A 25,651-nucleotide genomic window follows, 5' to 3' on the forward strand; every position below is an offset into this window, starting at 1 on the left:
GCAGTGTCTGTGTTCCCCAGATTCTTCCTGTTCATTTCCTGACCTCAACAAGTCCATTCACAATAGCAACCCAAGCTCTGCAGCCCACTATAGCTGGTGAGCTTTCGCCAAATCATGTAGCCTACTAAAGCCTCGGGTTTTATATCAGCAAGGTGCGAGTAGCAATTACCAGAGCATTAGGGCACAGGAGGCTTCAATGAGATAACAGACAGAAAGTTTACCTGGCCTTCTTTGAACACAACTGGCCACAGCTCCAGCTTTGTTGTTGGTGTTTGGTGTTTGATGTTGTTTTTTTTATTTTAACTGTTAAATATGTCTATTCTCTCCCAGTTATTCAATACTTAGAGCTATACCAAGAGAAAAATATCAGTATTTTGGAACTTTGTAAAATTACCACATAATTCACCTGGAAAACATACAGGTGAAAACCATTTTGAGAAATATGAAAGTGAATAAGGATGGATGATCGTGTTACACAACATTAAAGTGTGCAATGAGGCTGTGATAATTAAGATAGTGCTGTACTAGAATCAGTGTTGACAGACTAATGGAGCATTTCAGAAGTTCTGAAATGGATGTATTTATATACACTCATGCATACACACACACACACACACACACACACACACACATGCGCGCACGCACACACGACTCTAGTTTAAAGATAGCAAGTAAGACAGGTAAGGAATAGATAGATTGTTTCCACTGTTTACAACCACAAGCAACCTGTTCAGTGAAGACTGTTATATATGATCTTATAAAGTAGATTGTCAGATTATATATGCATCCTACTTCTTGCTATTCCCACTCAGTCTTAGGATTTTAAACCTCATGCATACAGCTGTAAAATCTGAGTGGGCTGTTGTGTGGGACATATAACCCCATGGTGATGTGCTCATGTGGTGTCTAGACTGTGTCACTCCTGGTAAGCCTCCATTAGCTAACTGCTGTGACATCAATTATCTGGGCTTGGAGATCTGAGGTCACTTAGGACATCTGGCTTCTCTGTGGCTATACTGTACTGACCTAGGACTTGCACCATTTTTAGACCTTGCCAATCAGACCTCTGGCAGAGATCTGTGGCTTCTCTCTGGAGGCTGGATCATAGCTACTGGAAGTGGCCTATTCTGCAACTAGTGTGTGAGGTTGTGGAGTCCACTTTGTCTACACCAATAGTGCCCATTTAGATCCATCCCCACGTCCACCTTCACTTTGGGAGTGCAAAACAGAGCTTAGAAATCAATGCTTGTTTTAGCATCAGTCCAGTCATGACTGAAACCCAAGCTCTGCACTCACCACCTCTGGTCAGCTTTAACCAAACACTCCAATCTTTCTGAGCCTCAGTTTATATCAGTGAGATGCTAGTAGCAATACCTTGAACATTAGGGCACAAGAGACTTCAGTGACATGACAGGTACAAAGTCTCTGAACACACCTAACCACAGCTCCAGGGGTTTTCACCTATAAGAGTCTCCCATCCTGACTCACTCAAGTGTCAAGTATTTTCTCCTATCTCTCTTCTCAGTGAGTCCTGTCCTGATCATCTTCATAAAAATTGTAGACTCCTCTCCTCCTACCCTCCAACTTTTCTTTCTCTGCAGGTCACTTTCACCTTCAAAGAGGAGTCGTCTTTTGTGTCCCTATGTTGGATCCTGTGGAAGACCCAGATCTGTGTTCTGTTTATTGATGGATCATAAGCACCTGGAAATAATCCTTATTTCTAGGTGACTTGAAGCCCCTATTAAGCAAATATTTATGCAATGGATGCTATTTTCACACTACTAAATTCAAAATAGTCCTAAGGTCTTGACTAGGATGTTTTCCCAAATGTCAGAAAGGATGCTTAAGAAAACCAGAGGCAAACAGCAGAAATTAGGTTTCTGTGGGACCAGGGTCACCAGGGGGAGTCCTTCTTCTCGAGAACCACATAGGAGACTAAAGGGTTTTGGTAGGAGCAGGCAGGCTGGAATCACCTCTTCAAGGAGCAGACTCTTAATAAAACTCTACTCGCTCGTTTGGAGGCTGCTGGCATTTCTTAACTTTAAACACAGAGACAATTATGCTTTCAGAGGCAAGAGTTCCATCGCCAAAGGGGAAATGTTCCTGGTCTTTGTCTATCACCTGACAGCTTAGAGAAGAGCTCATTTTTTACTTAAAATTCAGTCTAGAGACTGAGCCATTCAGCTGCTGAAAAATGAAATAGCTGTGCCCACTGGGAAGGGCCACTTGGGATGCATGTGAGCACAAATGGATACCCTCCCCCCTTTTCCATGAGGTCACCTCTGCTTCCAAAGGAGGTTTGTGGAAGTTGCAAGAACTGAGGACTCAGAAGTCAGCTCCACACACAGCCTGTTGATAAAGTAAGCCCCTGATAGTGAGGACAGAGCTGGGGTTTTTGGAGTCAAGCTGCCTATGGACTGTCTGATTCTTCTTCTAGCGTTTGCCCTTCTTCCGTAGCCAGTCAACAGCATCAGGTTGAGCCTGTCTGATGATGGCAAGGAACACAGTATGGGAGGGGTCAGCCATCTGGGGTCCCACAGACTGGCTCCTCCTTTACTGCCACTGCTTCTTCTGTTTTTTTTTTCTTTTAATATTTTATTTATTTATTTATTTATGAGAGGGAAAGGAGAGAAAGAACAGACATCACTTTGCCACATGTGCTGCTGAGGATCGAACTCAGGGGTGAGGGCCTGCATTCCTCCCTTCTTTCCTTCCTTCCTTCCTTCCTTCCTTCCTTCCTTCCTTCCTTCCTTCCTTCCTGCCAGACTTGCTTTGCGGGCTGGAGACAGACAACCAGAGACTCATGGCTGAGTGGTACACAGTTCAGTCTTTACTCATGTGGAACGCAACATAATCTAAGCTAAACTATCTCTAATTACAATCCTGTCCTTATATATATACTCGCCAAGTAGGGTGGAAACAGGATGTGACGTAGAGAGGGTGGAGCAAAAAGACAGTGGTGGAAATCAGGGTGACTACGAGAGGGGGCAGAGCAAAAAGACATCATGAACCAGTGGGGATTAAACCAATGCCCTGCAGGCAGGGCGGTGCTTAGTTAACAGTGGTTATGTAAATAGAATACAGTGTTAAGCAGGGGGGATTAAACCAATGAAACAGAAGGGGTCTTAGAAGCATAATTTAGAAGTATACCAACCCTTCCTTCCTTCCTTCCTTCCCCCTCTCTCTGTCTCTCTCTTTCTTTCTCTTTCTCTCCCCCTTTACTCCTCCTCCTCCTTCTTCTTCTTCTCCTCCCTCCTCTTTTGTCACCTCTGGGACTACACTGTTCCAGGTTGTCACTTTCCACATTGAAAGGGAGAGACAGGAAGAGAGGGGGGAAAGGCATTTTTAGTACCTAAAGCTTCCCCCAGGGCCACCATGGCATCCAGCCAGGGGGTTGAGTCTTGAACCTGAGTTGTGTGTATGGCAGAGCAGATCTATTTCAGGTGAGTTATCTCTCAGCTTCCACAAGCCTGCAAAAACTATTTCTTTTTCTACCAGGTTTATCACTGGGACTCATTATTTGCACAGCTGTATTGTTCCCAGAGAATATTTTTTACACAGAATCTGAGACAGAGAGAGATAGAAAAGGAGAGAGGGACAGAGAAAAAGCAGCTCTACAACATCACCCGTGAATCTTCCCTCCTACATACGGGGACTGGGGCCTTTAGCTCAGTCCTCACACGTGGTAGCATTTATGTTCTACTGGGTAAACCAACTCCTGATGCCAGGAACCTTCATTACTTTTTAAAATATCTTTATTGGTGATTTAAAAAATTATAAGATAACAGAGTATAATTCCACACTGTGTCTCCATTCCCTCCATTGAAAACTGCAGTAATTCTCCCAAGATCACAGATATAGGTTGACTATTATTTCTATACTATATCTATATTTTATATGTTCCCCCCCTTTTTTTCTATGCTCTTGCCTTCTCTTCCTTTCTAAGTCATACTTATACCTATTACTACTTCCAAATGCCCTTTCTTTTTCCCCATTCTCTCTTTGGGTCTTGAGGGAATTGGAGTTTAGAGTCATCTTCCCCTAACATTTCATTCCTTCTGGGATATGGACCAAAATTCTTTAAGGGATTCATAAGGTAGACAGTTTGGCTTCTGTAACTACTTCACAAATTGACATGGACACCTTTCATTGGCTGAAAGGTGATAACATATAAAGCAGGACAAACTGTTTAATAAGCAGGGACCAAAAGTTAGGAATAGAGCAGATGAGAATAGGGATCTTAGGGTGGAAAGAATCAAGGTAGTCTATTTTAGGTATGAGGAACCTGCATTTCTAACCAGCAGCTGCTACTGCAGGTCTGGGGTTCACAATGGGGAGGCATTGCTCTGTGGCCAGCTTCTCTCTCCTGGTGCTAAACCTTCTGTGCTCTTTCCTCTCCACGCCTGTCTCTCTGCTCCTCTCTGGCACTGTTGCTATTTCTGTGTCCTCACTCCCTGGCTCTGTGGTCTGCTCTGAAGTCTCTGATTGCCTGTTTTGTAACCTGGAGAAGGCTGGTGCAGCCTCCCACACCCTGAGTCTCAGGCTGGACTGCCCCCCACCGCCCCCTGTGCTCCTGAGGACTTTCCTGCTAAAGTCTCAGTGACATCCTGAGAGCCAGGGTGGGAGCAAAAGGTCCTTCCCTGTGGCAAACCTGGGGCCTCTGCTTCCCTCTCCCACTGAGAGATAGCCTGGAAATCTTCAAAGAGCCCAGACATGGGGCTGGGGGACTAGGGGGAGAGATGAGAGCAAGCGAATCCTTGAAATGGCACAAAAAGCTGACAGTTTCAGAAATAATGATCTGGGCTTCCTCTTATTTCAAACCACCCAACTGCCCTGCTGCTTTCTTCACCACTGCCGCTGACACTCGGCTGTGTGAGGAATTAAAAATACATAAGCACTCTCTGAAAAAAAAAGCTGCTAATTTGAAGGTCATTAGCAGCCGAAAACATATTTCTTTTATTTATTAAAAAAAAGGGGGGGAGGCATGTAATAGAGCTATTAATATTGATTCTCCGTCCTGGCTTGCACATTTGCTCTGGTGAAACCTGGGCCCCAACAACATCCTCCTTCCCCCTACCCCGTCCACACTCATTTCCTGCACCTCCCTGTCGCTGATTCCTGGCCAGGTGGGCTACAGCAGGGAAGCTTGCACCTCAGTGCATGCCAGGATGGGTGAAAACTGCCCTTAGAGTTGGAACAATGGTGCCATGGCTGGGGTGGAGGGCACTTTCTGCAACTGAGAGCCTATGGGTTCAGAGGCATTTGCCTGGGGGATGAGTATCTTTGATTTCACCTCCCCTGGGGGCTGCACCTTGAGTCCCTGCTCTCTTAGGCCTGGGCCACAGCCTCTAGGCAGTGGTGCCTTCCCAGGGTGGCTGTGATGCTCAGTAGTTATACTTCCTGCCCCTTGCCCCTCTTTCCCCAAAGGCATGCAGAGGGGGAGGACCACATATCCTCCCCAGCCCTGCAGGCCAAAGCAGATGTAAATTGTCCCTCATGGTCCCAGGATCCTGTCTGTATGTATGCCGCTCACTGGCAGTATCTCCAGTTCCTTTGTCCCTTTCTGGTTTCCCCCAGCACAGTGCCCCACCCGCTTCCCAGCTCCCTCTGCTCAGCTTGTTTTATGAGGGAAATTTCCAGAAGACCAGCCTGTCAGCAGCTTTCCTGCAAACCCTACCAGCAAAGGGGAGAGAGGGGGGTGGGGTGGGGAGGGAAGGCAGGGGAAAGGCAGTGAGGCTGGGGGCTTTGGTTGCCATAGAAATAGAGGCAGGGAACTGACAAGTGAAAAGGGCTCCTGGGAACAGAGGAGAAGAGTGAGAGGTGCTCTGGGGTTAGTAAATGCCCAGAAGAAAGGTGATCAACAGGCAGTGTTTTGGGTTTTCTTTTCTTTTTTTTTTGGGGGGGGGGTTGGGGTAGTCTGTGGGGAGAGAAAGTACTGTCCTAAGACTGCAGATGCCCTCAGGGAGCATCCCTTATCACAAGGAAGGCAGAAATGGATCCTGCAGATAAGCATCCAAGCTCAGGGAGCCTCTGTGCAACCCACCCTTCAACCCACCAGCAGAATCTCCAAGCTCATGGTCCTGGTGCTGGCTGATGCTGTGATCCCTTCTGCCAGCCTGACACGTGGCTGAGGGAAGCTCAGTGCTGTGCTCAGGCTTAACTTAGCTCCTTCCCCCCGAGATGTATTCTTTCCCAATAGATTTTTTTTTCAGAAGTAATTTTGGGCTCACTTAACCCATTTTCTCTCTCTGCTCTGATTTCTTCTAATTACATGTATGAGGCTGCCCTCGTCATGGGCTGGGGAAGGTATGGCTTCCCCATGGCAAGCAGAGTGTAATCGATCTCACTGAGCCACAGAAAAACAGTGTCCAAGAGGCCATATCAGGTGAGGGCAGCTAGTGTCTAGGTCACCACATTAAGCCAACAACAGAGGTCCCTTGTGAGTGAGGGGGTGGCAGCTGCAGCCAAGCTTCTCATGCCAGCCTCTCTCAAGAATGAATCCTCTGCTCCATGCAGGCACTGTGCACCTGTCTCCTGACAGCCATTCTCCTGTGGCCTTGCCTCCGAGATGCAGCCTCCAGCCTCCAAGGCCAGACTTCTCACATCATCTGTTCCTTTATTCCTCCAGCAAGAGTATGTGTGAACCCAGGAGAGCAAGAATATGACTGTCATTTATTTATTTATTTTTGCCTCCAGGGTTACTGCTAGGGCTTGATGCCTGCACTATGAACACACTGCTCCTAGAGGCCATTTTTCCCCCATTCTGTTGCCCTTGTTGTTATTGCTGTTGTTGTTGGATAGGACAGAGAAACTAAGAGAAGAGGGGAAACCAGAGAGAGGGAAAGAAAGACACCTGCAGAGCTGTTTTATCAATTGTGAAGTGACCCCTCTGTAGTTGGGGAGCCGGGGGCTCAAAACGGGATCCTTATGCTAGTCCTTGCATTTCATGCCATATGCACTTAACCTGCTGCACTACCGCCTGGTCCCCATGACTATTATGTATAAGACTCAGGAATGGATGAATGACTGATTAATAAACAAAAGATATTCCTTTTTATTTCATTTTTTCCTTCCTTCTTTCTTTCTTTTTCCTTTTTTGCCTTCAGGATTATTGTTGGGGCTCAGTGCCTAAATTACAAATCAATCCACTGCTCATGTGGCCACTTATTATTATTTTTTCATTATTATTATTATTATTTGATAGGACAGAGAGAAATTGAGAGGGGAGGGGAAGACAGGGAGAGAGAAAGACAGACACCTGCAGACCTGCTTTACCGCTTGTGAAGTGACTACCCCTGCAGGTGGGGAGCCGGGGGCTTGAACTTGTGCATGTCCTTATGTTTCATATTATGTGCACTTAACCCAGTGTGCCACCACCCGGCCCCCTCGTTTGAATCTTTCAGAGACTCTCAATCTTGCACTGCCACCACGCCCTGCCTGTCTAGTTCTGCTATCTTTTGAGCTCCCAATAGCCCCCCTGGAGAAGGCCTCATCTTTTTCCCTAGTCAGGCAGGGAGACAGAGTTCATGTTAAGTGGGTGCTCTTTTCATGGTCCATTGGTGGAGGACACTGATCACTGTCATCTGCTTTGTTTTTACCTTTCTCATGGCTAATAACCTACAGGGTTAGAGGACAATAAGATTCTCCTGAAATGACGGTCAAGAATGACTTTAAGGAACTTTAAGGACCATTAAGGATGGCCATCAAGTGTGATTTAGGGACATGGTTATGGTAAGGATGGTCAGTTTCCAGATGAGGCATGAGTTGGTGAGGCTTCTATAAACATTTTGGCTTCCTGACTTTATACCATTGTCTCTCTACTCCTGTCAAGGCTTTGTCTGGTCTCTCTTGCTTTTGTGCCCCTCTACCTGTTTCATATTTTTTAATGAACAAAGCTTTAATAAAATCCAATAACAGTCATTCATGTAAATATCCTTTGTGTCTGCTATTGGGCTCAAGCAGCAGACTTGAAGAGTCATAGCAGAAATCACATGATCCCCCAATCAAAAATAGTTTCTCTCTCTAGTCCCCTTACTCTCTCCTAGGGCTGGAGCTGCTGGGCTGGAGTCCTGAAAGAGGCTGGATTCCCCCCTCTACAGCTGCCATAGGACTCAGAACCACACACGGTCCATGAAATCTCAGCACACTGAGATTTTCCTGAGACCAGGGAAATGATGTTTCCTCATTTGTGAAACCAGACCTTCAGTGATGCTCCCTGGGTCAGAGGAGTGAACCCCTGGAAAAGTGGCTCTTGCCTGAGCCTTTTTTGTAAGGAAAACATGAAAAAATATTTTTCTAATTTTTTAAATTAGCACTGTGCAAATTCTTTAAAATACTTTTAGTTATACATTGATTTTAAAGTATCCTAAAGGAAAATATATACCTAGTGCTGAAAAGGCATACGTTGTTCCACAGATATAATAAAGTCTTTTTATTTTTGAAATTGCCTCCAGGGTTATCTACGGAAGGGGCTCGGTGGGTGCAGGGTGAGTGCACCTCTCTTAATGACTGTTTTTTATTTGCTTGTTTTTGTTGATAGGACAGAGAGATCTTGAGAGGGGGATTGGAGAGAGGGAGAGAGAAAGATACCTGTAGCATTGTTTCATGATGCTCTTACCCCCCTCAGGTGGGGACCAAGGGCTAGAACCCTGTTCCTTGTGCAGAATGGCAGGTGCATTCCACCAGGTGTGGTACTACTGTTCCCCAAGATCAGCATGGTAGGGTCCTGCTCAGTCATTAACAGGCTGTTCTCTCCACCCCCTCCCAGACTCCCTGTTTCACCACTCATAAAGTCTCCCCAATGCAGGTGGGGACTGCGGGCTTGAACCTGGTTTCTTGCATGTGTTATTTATTTATTTTATCTTTAAAAGAGAAATAAAGCTGAGCATACCTCAGCTCTGACATATGTGGTTTCAGGGACTAAAGCCAGTCCTGTGATTTACCACAAAACTCCTTCCTCCAATTCTGTTTTGCTCTCTATTTCAACTTTTTTTCTGGTGAATGAGTGTCCACAGGAAATATGGGAGTATGGTTGACTTTATAAAGATAACACTAGGGATAAGATCTAGTGTACAAGGCTGGTTAACATTTACAGGAAGTTTTCCTGGTCAGGGAAGTCCTTCCCAGTCAGCTATTCCCTCCATGCAACAGCAGCACTGGTTCTGCTCAGAGAAGGGGGGCCATATTACCTACTTGCAGTACCAGGGACAGCATCACTTTCTCTTCTGGATCTTCACACAAGGACCTTGCACAATGACTGTCAAATTGCTGGGACACTGCTTTCTCCAGGTGTTCCAGGGAAGAATGTGGCATAGTATTTGAGTTTCAGGCAGGGCTGAGAGAATGTGTAAACTTTAAGAGAACTGAGATTAGAATAGCAATTGATAGCAATTAAGAGTAAGTGGGAAAGGTTCCAGCGGAATGGTGAGGCTTTAATTTCTTTAAAAGCATGCTGTGTAAGGTCATGGACTTCAGCAGGTGAAATATTAAGCTTTCTTAACTCAAACCTAGTTCAGTCACCTAGTGAGTGCTGGATACTTCTATGTACTGGGTGGTGGATGGAGAAGGAAGTGGGACTTATCAGGTGTCCACTCCACTCATCCCAGGGTTACTGGAAGGCTCTTCTTCTTCTAGCATTTGCCCTTCTTCTGTAGCCAGTCAACAGCGTCAGGTTGAGCCTGATGTAAAGTTTCGAGACCTCCTTTGAATCTGGAGAGGTGGCAGTCGTTGACTATGTGGGTCGGCTCTGTCTGGAGATGGTGTGTGCCTAGGAGTGACTCCCAGCACCAGGTCTCCATAAAGAGCCTTTGATACACAGCCAGCCCAGGGCAGGGAGGGGAAAACAGTGAGGGCTCTCCTCTTTCTAGGAGTGTCATAGGGGTCCTCCCCTTATTACCTAGGGGTTATTCAGTCCCACCTGCTCCAGGAGGCTACTCTTGAATGGACCTTAGACTGTGTTTTCAGAGCTCCATATGCCTGCTCTGACTTAGAAATCTCTTATCTAGAGAATCACTGGCAGAGAATGCAGTCACCATTTGACTTCAATAAGTGACCTTCCAGTGTGATCCAGATATCCCTTTCCCTGTCGTCTGACAGTCTTTCTGGGACTTCAAAGCTACCCTATGCATCAGCCCCAAATTTAGAGTTTGAAAAAAATGAAACAAATGCTGTTGAGACCTGCCACTTCTAAATGAGCTTTGAGGTGTCTCAAGGATGTGGGTCTGGACACCTGGGCAAAACAGATGAGTGGCTGAGAAAGTCTGGTATGTACACAGAGTGGGAAACTACTTAGCTAGTTAGGAATGGTGATATCATTTCTTTTGCTATATCTTGGCTGCAGCTTGAAGGCATCATGTTAAGTGAGATAAACAACAACAAAAATGAACACCAGATGATCTCACTGATAGGTGTGATAGGTAGAACTTAAGAAATAAGAACAAAAAGTGAAAGTGAAAACACAAAGTGAAACTTAGACTTGAATTAGTATGTTGTATCAAAGCAAAGGACACTAGGAAAGGTGAGGAGGGGGCTTTAGGGGTCCTGGTGCATTATGGTGGGGGAAAAAACCCAAGTTGGGGGTGAGAGTGTTTTTCAGAAACCTATCATAGTGAGATGAGAGTTTGTACCCATGTGCCAACAACCGTACTATAAACTGTTAACCCCCCCCCAATAAAATAAGACATATATACAGATCTGATTTGGCTCTTATTTGGTGTTCAGGACCATTTCCAGGTGTCCTTTGAGCCTTAGCAGTTGGAGAGCACTGGATGGAGCCTGGAAGCTGTTGATGGCTATGCTTTCCCATCACTTTATTTACCTGGCACCTAATTCTAGTGCCTAGGCTGCAGATATATCATTGTCTCGGAAATACCAATGAGGTTCCCCAGTTAGTCCATAGAGAGGTCTTTGCAGAACGAAGCATAACTGTCAGAATTCAGGAAAGCCCCAGGGATCTAGCTCTGATTAGAAATTTTTGGGGAAGAGGGTGCATAGAGATGGAAGGAGGCATATGAATTTGTCAGTGATATGCCCATTTGACATTTCTGAGCATGTCTGGATGATGCCATACACAGTCTTTGTACTCCACTCCCATCTTGGAGTTCTGGAGAAGCCAGAGAGAGTACACAGGAAGAAAGTCACAAAATCCAGTGTGTTGCAACAAGTCACCTCTCCCACCTGTCTCCTGTCTCCTGTGCAGTCCCCACTCCCCTAGGAGAGCCACTAGGGGGCTGCAGGTGTGCTTGGCAGGGGAAGGGGTGTTGGGAGGGCAATTTAGGAGGCATCCCTGATCTACTGGCACTGCCATAGAGTCCATTTCCTAGAGTGTGGGTGTCAGGGCCACAACCCACTGACCCTGATGCGAAATGTGCTCTTCAGAAAAGTCCACAACACTAATCATTAGGGAAACAGAAGTTAAAATCATGTTGCATTTCTACTTCACACCCATGAGAATGGCCCAGGAGGTGACAAGTACTGGCAAGGCTGTGAAGAAAAAGGGTGAAGATAAAAATAGGCAAAGCCCCTATGAAAAACAGAACAACAGTTCCTTAAACAAATGAAAATGGAAATTCCTTATGATCCAACCACGCCTAGGCATAGATCCAAAGGACACAAAAGCACTAATTCAAAGGGACATTTGCTGCACTACTCACATTAGCCAAGAAGTGGACTCACAGACAACACTGGATAAAGAAGGGCATATACACAATAGAATATTACTATGTGGGGGGCAGGCAGTATTGTACCAGTTAAGTGCAAATGGCACAAAACCCAAGTGCCTGCACAGGGATGCTGGTTCAAGCCCCTAGGTCCCCACCTACAGGGGGGTCGCTTCATAAGTAGTGAAGTAGGTCTGCAGATCTCTATCTTTCTCTCCCCCTCTCTGTCTTTCCCTTTTCTCTCTGTCCTACCCAACAACAATAGCAATAACAACAATAACAATATCAACAATAATAACAACAGCAACAAAATGGAAAAAGATGGCCTCCAGGAGCAGTGGATTCGTACTGCAGGCACAAACCCCAGTGAAAAAAAGAAAGAAAAAATAATATTACTCTTCAATATAAAAAGATGGAATTATGTCTTTTGGGACAAAATGAGTGGGATTAAAGATGATTATTCTTAGTTAAGTAAGTAAAAAGGATAGTGAGAGACAAGTACTGGATGGTTTTATTCATATTTATACATATTGCTCTGTCCAGGGTCTACAAGTGGGCTGACACTGGGGAGAGAGCAGTCAGGATTGGGGGGGGGGAGGATGCTGGAGGAGTTGGGTGACGAATTAAAACTCATTCCTGTGGAAAATTGAGAGTAGATTAACCAAATTGCCTAGGCTTGTAAGACACTTCACGGATTGAGGTCTGTAGGGTAATTAGGAAATTGTGCATGGAATCAGCAAGCTATTAATAAGGGAAGTTTTGTCTTCACTGTGACTGGATTGGGGTGTTTTCTAGTCCTGTGCAGATTTCCCGGGATGAGTCCTTCCCTTTTTCTTCTGTCTCCAAGAAGCTAAGCACAAAGCTGATGCTTTAGATTGGTACAATGGGGGTTCCCTCCCTGACTTGGCTGGTACACCAAAGCGTCACTCAGCATGGTATGGTCACCCAGCATGGCCACCTGGGTCACACACATTACAAAAAAAGACTTCCTCCCAGGTGAGCTGCTATATTGCTGGTCCTTCATAAACATCTTTCAAGAGACTTTCTACTACTCAGAATCATGATGGGTTACTTTAGGAGGTAAAGGCTTCCACAAAAAACAGTCTCTTGGCTTGCATTAAATGCATTAAATATGCCATGGGAAACCCACAGCTCTATGTAAGCATCAAACCTGCCCCCTTCAGATGCACCACACCACAAACAGGTGAAAACCATCTTGAGTGCAGTCAGGTGGTGGTTTGTCTGATAGAGTGCACGTGCTCTCATGCACAAGGACCGGATTCAAATTCTCGGTTCCCACCTGCAGAAGGGAAGCATTGAGAGTGGTGAAGTAGTGCTACCTGCAGGTATCTTACCTTCTCTCTCTCTGTCTCTCACTCTCTACCCCCCCCAAGACTACTGAGAATGGTGGAGTCATACAGGCATCAAGCTCCAGTGCCCCCAATGGTAACCCTATTGGTAAAAATTAATTTTAGTAAAAAAAATAAGTACTATCTTTAGTACCTTTAACAAAATAATTTGGTTGAGACAACAGCATAATGGCCATACAAAAAAATATTTTAGGGGGAGTCGGGCAGTAGCGCAGCAGGTCAATCGCACGTGGCGCAAAGTGCAAGGACAGGTATAAGGATCCCGGTTCAAGCCCCGGCTCCCCACCTGCAGGGGAGTCGCTTCACAGGTGGTGAAGCAGGTCTGCAGGTGCCTGTTTTTCTCTCCCCCTCTCTGTCTTCCCTTCCTCTCTCCATTTCTTTCTGTCCTATCCAACAACAATGGCATCAATAACAACAACAATAGTAACTACAACAATAAAAACAAGGGCAACAAAAAGGGAAATAAATAAATATTAAAAAAAAGATTTTAGGTGGTCTAGGAGGTGGTGCTGTGGATAAAGCACTGGAAATCTTAAGCAGGAGGTCCTGAGTTTAATCCCTTGCAACACATGTATCAGAGTGATATCTGATTTCTCTCTCTTATGTATTAATATTTCTTATTAATACATAAAATCTTAAAATAAATAAGATTTTAGTGTCTGAGGATGATATGAAGTCCCACAGCCAAGGTTCAGTCCCAGCACCACCATAAGCCAGAACTGAACAGTGTGCTCTGGAAAAGAAAAAACTGGCCTGGATGTGGACTTCTCCAGTGTAGAGGGTAAGTCAGTATTAAAGCTGATTGTGTACCATGAGTGACTGTTTATATTTACTTGCTCCTGTCATTTCTTTTTGCCACCCAGGTTATTACTGGGGCTCCATTCTTGCATAACTCCACCATTCCCAGTGGCATTATTTACCCCCCCCACTTTTATCTTTCTGATAGACACAGAGAAATTGAGAGTGATGGGAAGATTGAGGAGAGAGGAAGAGGACATCTGCAGCCACGATCCATTGCTCATGAAGTTTCTTTCCTGCAGGTGGGGACTAGGGGCTTGAACCGCTGGGTTTTTGCATATTGTGATGTGTGTGCTTTACTGACTGGACGTGCTCCTGTACCACCACCACACACACACACACACACACACACACACACACACACACACACACACACACTTGCCAGTGATTTCTAAACCACACAATCCAGGCTTCAAGGTATCTTGTATTCAATTCATCCTTTGGGTGGCATCAGTGAGAGGGATTTTTCTCATATTCTGTTTCTCTGGAGTCAGGTAGTTCAGGGTATGTCATTCCTGGGAAGAAGGACAGTTGTTAAGGTTCTCCTCTAATTGAGCTGCTGGGGACCAGGAACACACACTCTGACACCATTCTATGTAAACCCAGACATGCTTCTGCTCATTTTAATTAGACGGATAAAATTAGTGAGGAGATTAAAGTCAAAGGAGAAACTGAAAAAGAGTTCAATGTTAGGTGGCATTTACAAAAGTGAGTTTAACAATGAGGTACAAGAAGGAATGCAAAGAGAAACACAGACACATTTGAAAACATTCCTTGGACGCCTCACGGCTCAAGCCAGTCCACACAGATAAGCTCAGAAGAATTTTCCCTTGCACCTCTTGCCTTGCACTTTCCAGGGATGTGCAAGAACATTAATTCTCCAGAAACACTATTTCCTCCTTCTTATCAGATGTTACCATGAATGATGCATCAGTCAGTATCATTCTAGAAAGTTCCACACTGTATCCAATTCAAACCACTCATCTGTTTTCTGTCTGAATTGGCAAGCTCTTGAGAGTTTTATCCCCCGACTCTTTCATCATATTTCTTTCTCTACCCTTCTCTCACCATTGGGCCCACAGCTCAATGGGTCAACCAGAAACTCCCAACTTCTACCACCTTCTGGAAACCTTCATGTTTCCAGGGACAAAGACTTCCCAGTTCTTCTTTCTTGTTTGCATCTGTTACGAACAAGCACAATCAATTTTTTTTTAATAACATAGACACACATAGGTGTGCTTTTGCACACAGAAACAGGTCTTTTTTCCAATTTGTGGTGTCTTTTTTTTTCCTTTTTGCAGAAAATGCAAACCAAAGAAAAACGAGGTTTTTCAATTGAAGGTACATCTCTTCTTCAATATGAAGACATTAATTGAATTGGTTGGATGCCCCCATGCAGTGGTCAGCAAAGTCCTTTGGTAACTGACAGAATGACATCTGGAGACTCAGGAGCTGGGGTTTGTTTGAAGAACTTCTCTGCAGGAGTCATAAGCAAAAGGGAATGGATAGGGAGGAAGGTTGAGGGCTTTGGGGGGAAGAGGACAAAAGGTGACAAAGAACAGAATGTCACTGGCGAGGAAGAATGTGGAAACTAGCTTCTGTTTCTTCCCTCTACCTCCTTCCCTTCCTGCCTGTGGATGGGTGACTCCAGCCCAGAAAATGGGGGCTGCTGGAAGCTTGGTCCCCTAATACTCATTTTTTCACTTCCAAGGAATCCATCACCGTCTTTTTTTTTTCCTTCATTATTAGGCATGTGGATTTCCAAGGTGGCATCTTCAACATACTTCTGTTGCTGAGAAATGAAGGCTGTCTATTAGGAGCATGTGCAGTTCATCCTTCCTTTATTTCAAAATCATTTCTCAGCTGAGAATCCAAGCATTCTAGAACATCCCACTGTGGCCAGCCTCTGCTTCACCTCCCTGTGAGCCTGGGCTTTTTCCTCTCCTCTCTTCCTCCCAGAAAATGAGAGTTCTCATGCCATTGTTGTTGGTGACTGATTCATCTGGACCCTCATGGAATTAATGCTGTTGAGGATTTTCTTCTGATGACCTGCCAAGGTGATGCCTATTCTCAGGAGGTCTCTAGGGGAAATAAAATGGGGGAGAGAAACAGAAGGCACTTTAGTAAAGCTTGGCACAGGTAAAATGCACATCATGGGAGGCAAGTTCCTGAGAAACAACTGGGCAGGCAGCCAAAAGAATTTAAGATGACCAAGAGCCCATGATTCCAGAGTCACCAGCAAATACCTATGCAGTTTCTTACCCAGTTTCTCTGTGCCCAGGCAGTGAGTCTTATCCCTAATCTCCCAGCTCAGAAAACTCAGGACATGTCAAGGTTCCTCTCCCCTACCAAGTGTGGAAACAGTCCATTCATTGTGTCCAGTCCTCACTGGACTGGAACATTAAAAACAAAACAAAACTCTAGGCACACAGTGACTGGGGCTTTGATGGTTCCATGGCGCTTTATTCCTAAACTAGTGCTCACCCACTGAAATTGAGAAGATGAGGGGTTCGCCTGGGTTTCTAATGTTTTCCCTTTGCATTTCCATTTTCTGCCTCTGTTGGAATTTTAATACCATGAATTTTTTAGGAGGATGATCTCAAAATAACTTCCAAAGATCTGCCCAAGCAGGGATCCAAGGAATATGTTTGGGACAGCAGTTTGACTTGGATTCTTCCCCATGCTGTGAGTCTTAAGAGGAGTAGGTTGACAGCTGATGTTTGACTTTGGGGAGACAAGGGGGGAATCCGAGGAGTTAAGTCCTATGTGCAAGGTCACACCACAAATGCATGATAGCAGAGCTGGGATTCAGATTCAAATCTGTGCCTCTGGATAGGCGTAGATAACATAATGGTTATGCAAAGAGACTCTCATGCTTGAGACTCCAAAGTCTCAGGTTCAATCCCCAGCAACAGCATAAGCCACAGCTGAGCAGTGCTCTGGTGTAAAGAGGGGGGGGGAGGGAAAAGAATAAGGAGAAGGAGAAGGAGAAGAGGAGGAGGAGGAGGAGGAGGAAGAGGAGGAGGAAATCGGTGCCTCTGCTACTCTAGAGTTACTCTCAGAACCCTTTGGAGGTCCTGACCATATCCCCACCCACCCAACACACACACACCCCTGTCTCCAGTAGAGCAGATCACCCTGTACCAAACCCACCAGGAGGAGCCTGTGCACAAGGCCATCAGCTGATGGTCAGGCCCCCGCTGGCTTAAACTGTCAACTTGCCACATCTTTCCAGCAGGTGTTCCAGACACAGACTTGAGTTACTGCGGATCCTCTTCTGATTTCTCTTATTTAGTTGCTGCTGTCTTTTTATTTTTTCCCTTCATCTTTTATGTCTTGAGAAACAGATTAAATTGCTTCAGTAGCATGTGGGACACTTTCTTTTTTTTTAATATTTTATTTTATTTATTTATTCCCTTTTGTTTCCCTTGTTGTTTTATTGTTGTAGTTATTATTGTTGTTGTCATCGTTGTTGGATAGGACAGAGAGAAATGGAGAGAGGAGGGGAAGACAGAGAGGAGGAGAGAAAGATAGACACCTGCAGACCTGCTTCACTGCCTGTGAAGCAACTCCCCGGCAGGTGGGGAGCCGGGGTTCGAACCGGGATCCTTATGCCGGTCCTTGTGCTTTGCGCCACCTGCACTTAACCCGCTGCGCTACAGCCCGACTCCCATGGGACACTTTCTACCTTGAGTTGAAGCCCTTAATTTTCCATTTCCCTTTCTTTTTAAATTTCCCGTTATTCTTTTAACAAGTGGTGATTCTGGGACTGAATCATTGTACTTGATTCCTTCAGTGTGTGTGTGTTTGTGTGTGTGTGTATGTGTGTGTGTGTGTGTGTGTGTGTGTATACATGTGATAGCAGCCTTGTGCTTGGCCAAGCCACAGTGGGGAGCAGGGAGCCCCTCTCTCATGATCACTCCCTTTGTCCCTCATCACCCAGGTCCTCCATCATCTGGGACATCCATTTTGGCTTTGCTGGTTTTCCACTGGTATGTGCTTTTTTTTGGTTTCACCAGGAAATGAAACCTGGCTCTAAAAAAAGAATCCAGAGATAGCATGCATTCGAGTCTGATTCAAGTCACCTCCCTGAAGACAGTGGAAGCTCCATCATTTCTGGAGAGTCAGGCATAGAGGGGCTGCACAGGATTCCAGGGAGTCTAGTTACAGAGCAGAAGGCCCAGACATGGGCCTGGTGCCAGGAAGCAATTCCTTGGTGCTCAACTGCTGGGGGGAAGGGGGAACTGGTCACCCACTTCTCAGCAACTCAACAGACCCTGGTGGGAATCCCAGTGCCTCTCACCTATGACAGGGCTGGACACACAGCAACCGACAGATAGCTGTTGTCACTGCCTGGCGCACTGAGAAGCCAGCCCCTTCCAGGGCACCTATTCACCCATTGGCCATCAACTTCATCGTGGGCAGCCAGCCACTGGGGACCCCTTGGGGGTGATGGGGTCCCTGTACTCAAAATTCAACCCACCTTGACTTTAATCCAGGGTGTCCCAGACTCTAGTGCACAGAGAGAATCCATTGAGCAACTTTTCCTAATGTCCTTTACTGGAAGAATGGTGATTTACAAGACACTCATCACAAGTACATGTGTCTGTGCACCACACCCTCCGCCAACCAAAGTCTCCCCCCACTATTCTGCACTGGATCACCCACATCTCTCAGTCTCCTTTCATCTTCCCCCTTCAGGGTCTTTGGTTCTACTGCAATAATCCACAGCTAGTCAAGTTTTACCCTGTTTTTTTTTTTTTTTCCTTTCTCTGTTTCTTAAGTTCCACTTAGTAATGAGATCATCTGGAACTCGTCGGTTCTTCTGGATTATCTCAGTTAACATTATTCTTTCAGGCTTCTTCCAAGATGAGGCAAAGGAGACAACTTCACCATTTAAAATTTCTAAGTAGTATTCCACTGTGTATATAGACCACAACTTTCTTAGTCACACTTTTGTCATTGGGAAGCTGAATTGCTTCTAGGTTGGGGCTACTATAGATAGTGCTGCTATAAACAAAGATAAGCACAGATCTCTTCTAATAAGTCCTCACCTACTTCCTATTACAGTTCTCTCACTCACTCCAAAGCTAAACTTAGCAAAGCAAAGACTGCAAAAGTTGAATAAGGGCAAGAGACTGGCATGCTTTAATGATGACTCTTTAGTCACTATCAGGCCACCCCATCAGCTGGGGCCCTATTCAGGGAGTCCTGAGATTCCCAAGTAGACATGATGGGCTTAGACCTCACATAAATCCCTCTCTCCATTGTTACCGGTCATCTTTATCAGGAACAACAAAATAGACCCCTTTGTGGGTCCTCATAGGACCTTGCCCTCAACTTGGATCAACAATAGTAGAGAATGTTCCATCCTCCTAAGGCAGGATGGACAACATACTCTATGCTACACCTGAGGAAGATGAGTTGATCCTGGGGCAGCTTGGAATGTTCCAACTTATGACCACAGAATGTGAGCTCAGATCTAGAGGGATGTAGAGGTCACATAGGCTACTAAGAAATTCAGCTCCTAAGCTGAATGTGGACCCCAGACCAAATCAGATCGCTGGGATTTACAGTCAACAATATTTATATCCCTTTCCCATATTTGGGAGCTGCGCTTTTCCCTGATCCAGCTTTCTGGTCCTTTTCCAGCTATGACATCATCTCCCCAGACAATATCCACCTGTATATCAGATTTCAGGCTCAGGAAAAAAAAAAAACCAGTATAGCCACAGGCCCTTTGGAATATAACTAAAATAAGCCTAGGTTCATGATTGTTCACCAATTTGTTTGGCTTTGTATGTTAACTCTCTTTTCAGCCACCAGGTTCCAGATGCCAGCATGATGCCGACCAGACTTCCCTGGACAGACAGCCCACCAATGTGTCCTGGAGCTCTGCTTCCCCAGAGTCCCACCCCACTAGGGAAAGAGAGAGACAGGCTGGGAGTATAGATCAACCAGTCAACACCCGTGTTCAGCAGGGAAGCAATTACCGAAGCCAGACCTTCCACCTTCTGCATCCCACAATGACCCTGGATCCATACTGCCAGAGGGTTAAAGAATAGTAAAGCTATCAGGGGAGGGGATGGGATACAGAGATCTGGTAGTGAGAATTGTTTGAAGTTGTACCCTCCTTTTCCTATGGTTTTGTTAATGCTTGCTTTTTATAAATAAAAAAATGAAAATAAATTTAAAAAATAAGAATTCTATGAGGAATTGCAGGATCATAGGTGTTTTGAGGAACCTCCAAACTATTTTCCATAGGGACTGAACCAATTTACATTCCCAGTAGTGTTAGAAAGGTTTATGTTATTTTATTTGTTGTTGTTGTTGTTGTTGTTGTTTTGCCACCAGTGTTGTTTCTGGGCCTCAGTGCCTGCACAACTTCATTGCTCTCAGTGGCATTTTTTTCTTCTTTTAGATAGAATAAAAGACACACAGAGAAGTACAGAGAGGAGAGACACTGTAACATCATCACACTGCTTGGGAAGCTTCCCCTTGCCAGCACTCCTATATGAGGGTCTGAGGCTTGAAACCAGGTCCTCTGGCATGGTGATGGACGTGCTATACCAGGTGAGCCACCTGCTGGTCCCCCACCCCCATCCTGAGGAATCTTTTAAACAGTCCCAAGTGGCAGCCAGGTCTTACCACACACTAAGCCAGTCAGGAGATCTGAGTGGGAAATGCAGGCTGCATGGACATGGAGTGGCCCTGGGGTGAACCGGGGGAGGGTTGGAGCTGGCTGACAGGAGAGTGGACCTGGGGCCCTGCTTTGTCATTCATGAGCACTGAATCTGCTGCCAGCCACCACCTCACCTGCTTTCTTCTTCCTTCCTTCTCCTCCCCCCCTTTCTTTGTTCTTTTTCTCTTTCTCTTTCTCCTTCTTCTTCATCATCATACTGGAGCACTGCTCAGTTCTGGTTTATAATGGTGCTGGGTATTGAACACTGGGACCTCAGAGCCTCAGGCATAAAAGTCTTTTTGCATCACCATTATGCTGTCTCCCTCTCTCTTACCCTCATCTGCTTTCTGAATTCACTGAATGGCAATGATGGACTACAGTATCCACTTTCCAAACTGCAGGTCCACAAAGCCCCACCCTTCAAAAAATACAGTTCCCTGGGCACTGAACAAACATTTCTGGACTTTGCAATGACAAAATGCACAGTGGTTCTCCAAGAAGGTGATAATGGAAGCAGCATTTCCTGAACCAAGGTGACCTTAGGACCTTCTTTCCAAAGAGAACCTATGATCATTTCCCAGAATGGAGGTGACTCAGAACCTTTGGGGAATCATAGGCCATGTGGCTCTTTAAACTTTTCCTGGCTTTTGTCTTATCTGAACGACTTCATTTTTTTTTTAATATTGCTACAATTTCTTACTTCCAAGGGAGCTGCAGAATGAATGAAGGTGGAAATATATTATCTTACTGTTGTTAAATTACTTTTAGCTTTATTTTATTTGAAAGAACAGCAGAGAAATTGAGAAAGAAGGGGTAGAGAGAGGGAAAGAATGAAAGAGAGAGAGAGAGAGAGAGAAAGAGAGGAGAGAAGTGAGAGAAGAAGGAGAGAGAGCACCCCACCTATATCACTGCTGCGCCATTCATAAAGCTTGCCCCCTGCAGGTGGAGTCTGCGGCCTTGAACCCAGGTCCATGCTCATGATAAAATGTACACTTCACCAGATGTGCCACCCCCACCTCTATTTTTAATTTTTTAATAGAGATAGAGAGGCAGAGAGAGTGAGAGACCCCAGCACTGAAGCTTGCTTCATTATGGTAGGGGCCAGGCTCAAACCTGGGTCATGTACATGGCAAGGCAGCATGTTATCCAACTGAGCTATTTCGCTGGCCTTGAAATGTATTTATTCTTATTTTAATGTTTTTATTATTATATATTTTTACTGGATAGAGATAGCCAGAAGTTGGAAGGGAAGGGGGAGATACAGAGGGAGAGAGACACCTGCGGCCCTGCTTCACCACATGTGAAGCTTTCCCCCTGCAGGGGCTTGAACCCAGGTCCTTGTGTACTGTAACATGTGTGCTCAACCAGGAGTGCCACCATCAGACCCTTGAAATGTATTTATTCTTATTTGCAAGTGCTGACTGCTTATGCCTCTGAGCCCCCACCGCCCCTGCCCACAGGTATCCAGGCTTCTCCTCCATGTTCCTCTCCATAGCTGCAATGCCGGCTGGCTGGCTGGGTGCTTTCCATCTGGATGCTTCCTTTGATGGGCTGAGCTTGAAACTTAAAGGGCGGCGAGGCTCTCACTGATTAGGTGGATGGCATATGGTTGTGACTTTCAAGATGTCTCATGTGGGACTCAGAGTGAAGCGCAGCCTCACCAACCAGCCCTTCCCACCTCCATTTCTCCTCCATTTCTCCCTCCTTTCTCACTGGCTCCTTCACCCATGTCTGGTTCTGCAGAGAAGCAGAGCTCGAGGCTAGAAATGAAGGGACAGCAGGGAAGGAGCCTTGACTGTCCCCTCTCCACCTCTACTCCGACCTCTCCAGTCACTTACTCTGATGTCATCTGGGCCACCAGCTGGAGGGAGGTGAAGCCAGCAGTGAGGAAGCTATCCCTGTATTGGACCATTTTGATGGCACCGAGCCAGTCATCCACAGTGGCAAAGGCCTTGAAGTCTGGGATGGAGCGGTCGAGCAGGGGCTGGGAAGGCCTGCGGAATAGAGGAGAACAGGTGACCAACCTCACAGCTGCAGAGGTGCCTGGGCAGGGCCAGGCTCTGGCAGACGGTGGGCTCTGAAAGGGACAGCGTCCACGACAGCTTGGCAAGGACAGGGGAGCCTGAGAAGACCCTTCTGTTCTATAGAACTCCGGTTTGGACTGATTAAGGACCAGGTGGTGAGTCCCTTTGCCCTGGGAACTGTCACATGTCACTCAGCCCAGGCAGGCAGGCAGGCAGGCAGACCAGCATAGTGTGTTGTTTGAAGGGAAAGGAAGGACCACAAGTCTCTTGTAAAATGAAATCTTAGAATGTTACCATTCAAGAGAAGGTCCATTAACATATATATATAGATATGTGTGTGTGTGGGTGTGTGTGCACGTATGCATGTGCGTGTTTATAAAGGACTGAGCAGTGGTGTGTGTGAGTGTGTGCACATGCACACGCACACGCACACAGTAGAGTATACATGTTATCATGTGCAAAGACCTGGATTCAAGCCTCCTGTCCCCACCTGTAAAAGGGAGCTTCATGGGTTGCAGGTCTTTCTCTGTCTCTCTTCCTTCCCTCTTGACTTATTTTTGTCCTATCAAAAGAAGAGTGAAAGAAAAAAGGAAGGAAGGAAGGAAGGTAGGTAGGAAGAGAGGGAAGTTGGAAGGGAGGAAAGAGAGAGAGAGAGAGAGAGAGAGAGAGAGAGAGGAGAGATAGAGCCAGCCTCCAGAAGCAGTGAATTCATTCTGCAGGCACAAAAACTCAGTGATATGAGTGTGAGTGTGTGTGTGTGTGTGTGTGTGTGTTGGAAAATATCATGACTTATTTTTTCAATTTTTTAAAAATTTTTATAGGACAAAAAAATTTGAGAGGGAAGGGGGACATAGAGAGGGGGAGAGACAGAAAGACATCTATAATACTTGCTTCACCACTCATGAAACCTGACTTCTGCAAGTGAGGAGCAGAGACTCAAACCCAGTTCACTGGACATGGTAATGTCTGTGCTTAACCAAGTGTGCCACCACCCCAAATGTTTTTCAAAGCAAAAATGCATCATGACTGCTAAAAAAAAATGTGTGTGTGCATGTGTGTGTGTGTGTTTCAGTAGCCTGTGAAAGGGTACAATGAATAAGGTGTTGGACTCTCAAGTATATGAGTTCTCAAGTTTGACCCTCAATAACTTGTGCCAGAGTAATGCTCTCTCCCCCCCCTCCTCCTCTTCCCCCCATCTCCTCTCTTTCACATGTTTTCTATACCTAAATGACTTTCATCTCTGTGAGAGAGGGCAGGGGCCACCCCGTCCTCTGCATGCTTACTGCAAGCAGTGGGATGGGCTCAGTGCTGAGTGCCCAGCAGGCTTTAGCTGCAAGGATGAATGAAGAAGTGGTTTGATGCTGTTACACATGGGTAACTCAGAGCCATATGTTGCTAACTGCAGCTGACAGTTGTCCTGTGCCTTCTCTCACAACAGTCTTAGTGGCTTCATGTGTCTTTGCCTCCACAGCCATCAGGGTCCCGACCTGCTAATGCACTGACCAAGGGGACGAGCTGGCAGTGTCACCTGTCTGGTGGTTAGGTGTGCCTGGCAGAAAGGGTGCCTTCTGAAAGCAGGATCACCTCCAGGTGGGGGCCTCACAGAGAGCTCAGCTACAATGGAGTCCCCCCACCCTCTGCTCCTGAGCTGTCCAGTGCATCTGAAGCCAATAGAAGCTGGAGATGTAGAGAGGTATCTGAACATCTGCCTACACCATGTGCCGGAAGCAGGGAATATGCTAGAGGTGTGCACAGGAGGAAGGAAGGCTCTTGGAGCTTCTCTCATTGGTAACTGAGCCCAGACACCTCGCCTGTGCCCTGGATAGTAGCCACCCACCCCTCTGTGGCCACCATGCTCCCCTCCCACTAAACTCACACAGCGGTGATGGTCGCCACGGTCTTGAGGCTGGCTGGGTTCCGGATCATCTTGTCCAGGGTGTTGACAATCTCAGCAAAGCGGGGGCGGCTGTTCCGGTCCTTCTGCCAACAGTCCAGCATGAGCTGGTGAAGTGCAGCAGGGCAGTCCATGGGCGGGGGCAGCCGGTAGTCTTGCTCAATGGCATTGATGACCTATGGGACACAAGCAGGACAGGGCACTCAGGAAGCAGCCCCCGGCTCACAGCCTCCCTGATCTCCAAGCACATACTCTTCCTGTTGTGATGGAGCGCAGGGGTACTTGGACTATCCCCAGACTGAAGCCACTAGGTAGCAAGGGTGACACCTGATGGTCTCCTTGTGTCCCTAGTACCAGACACACCAGTCTAGACATACTCTAGATCTCTGTCAATGTTTACTGAAGAATACACAGAAGAGTGGCTTGAGCTTCTTTATTTAAGAGGGCTGCAGGCTGAGTTCTGTGTGACACCAGAGGTGTCAGTCATAGCACCTCTGGTAGGACCAGAGGTGGGGAACTCAGAGAACCCACTTGGGTATCTATCAACATCAAAGAGAGGGATTAGCACTGAAAGGAAAACCTAAAGCATGGAATCTTCTAGAAATGTTCTAGGCATTATTTGCCTTAGACCTTGCAAAGCTGCAGCAAGAACTGGGTTGAAGATAACATGGTTAAGTAGACTGCATCTCTATAGTGAAGGTGAAAATAACAAGGTGATCCAAAATAAATGTTTTTTTTTTCAATGCGGTTTTGGTAAGTTTTGCAGACTCCAGGAGACAAGTGTATGAAGACTATAGAAACTTTCTGTATGTGTGTGTCTTTCTTTTTTTAATTTTTTAAAAAATTATTTTTATTTTATGTATTGGCTAGAGACAGCCAAAAATCTCGAGGGAAGGGTGTGATAGAGACACTTGCAACATTGCTTCACCACATGCAAAGCATTCTTCCCGCATGTGGGGACTGGGGGCTTGAACCCATGTCCTTGTGCATTGTAACGTGCGCTCAACCAGGTGCGCCACCCCCAAGTCCCATGTGTGTCTTTCAGTTTGTGTCTATCACCCTTTATGTCTTAATTTCTAATGTATTTCAATCAAGTATGGGCTCTGGGCTTTTTGTAGTAGAAAAAAAGAAGAAGGGAAACTCAGTGCTAAAAAGTGTGACTTTACTATAGTTCACTCACAGAGCAATGGAAAAATTGGAACACAGTGCAGGTCTTACAGTGGTAT

The 25,651-nt window shown here is 45.9% G+C and overlaps 1 protein-coding gene across 3 annotated transcripts in view; it reads right to left on the minus strand.

Moving 5' to 3' along the window:
* Positions 1-14,415: 14,415 nt before the first annotated feature.
* The window catches only part of EPHB1 (EPH receptor B1), a 528,699-nt gene continuing 517,463 nt past the window's right edge, over positions 14,416-25,651 (minus strand). For all 3 annotated transcript variants that reach the window (XM_007521793.2, XM_060196901.1, XM_060196900.1), the window contains 3 exons: positions 24,408-24,601; positions 22,346-22,501; positions 14,416-15,906 (listed from right to left, as the gene is read on the minus strand). In XM_007521793.2, the coding sequence (XP_007521855.2) occupies positions 15,798-15,906; positions 22,346-22,501; positions 24,408-24,601 (459 nt within the window). In that variant the 3' untranslated portion in view covers positions 14,416-15,797. The remainder of the gene's footprint in view (positions 15,907-22,345; positions 22,502-24,407; positions 24,602-25,651) is intronic.

This window comes from Erinaceus europaeus, chromosome 1 (assembly GCF_950295315.1).
Source record: "Erinaceus europaeus chromosome 1, mEriEur2.1, whole genome shotgun sequence".
Taxonomy (NCBI): Eukaryota; Metazoa; Chordata; class Mammalia; order Eulipotyphla; family Erinaceidae; genus Erinaceus; species Erinaceus europaeus.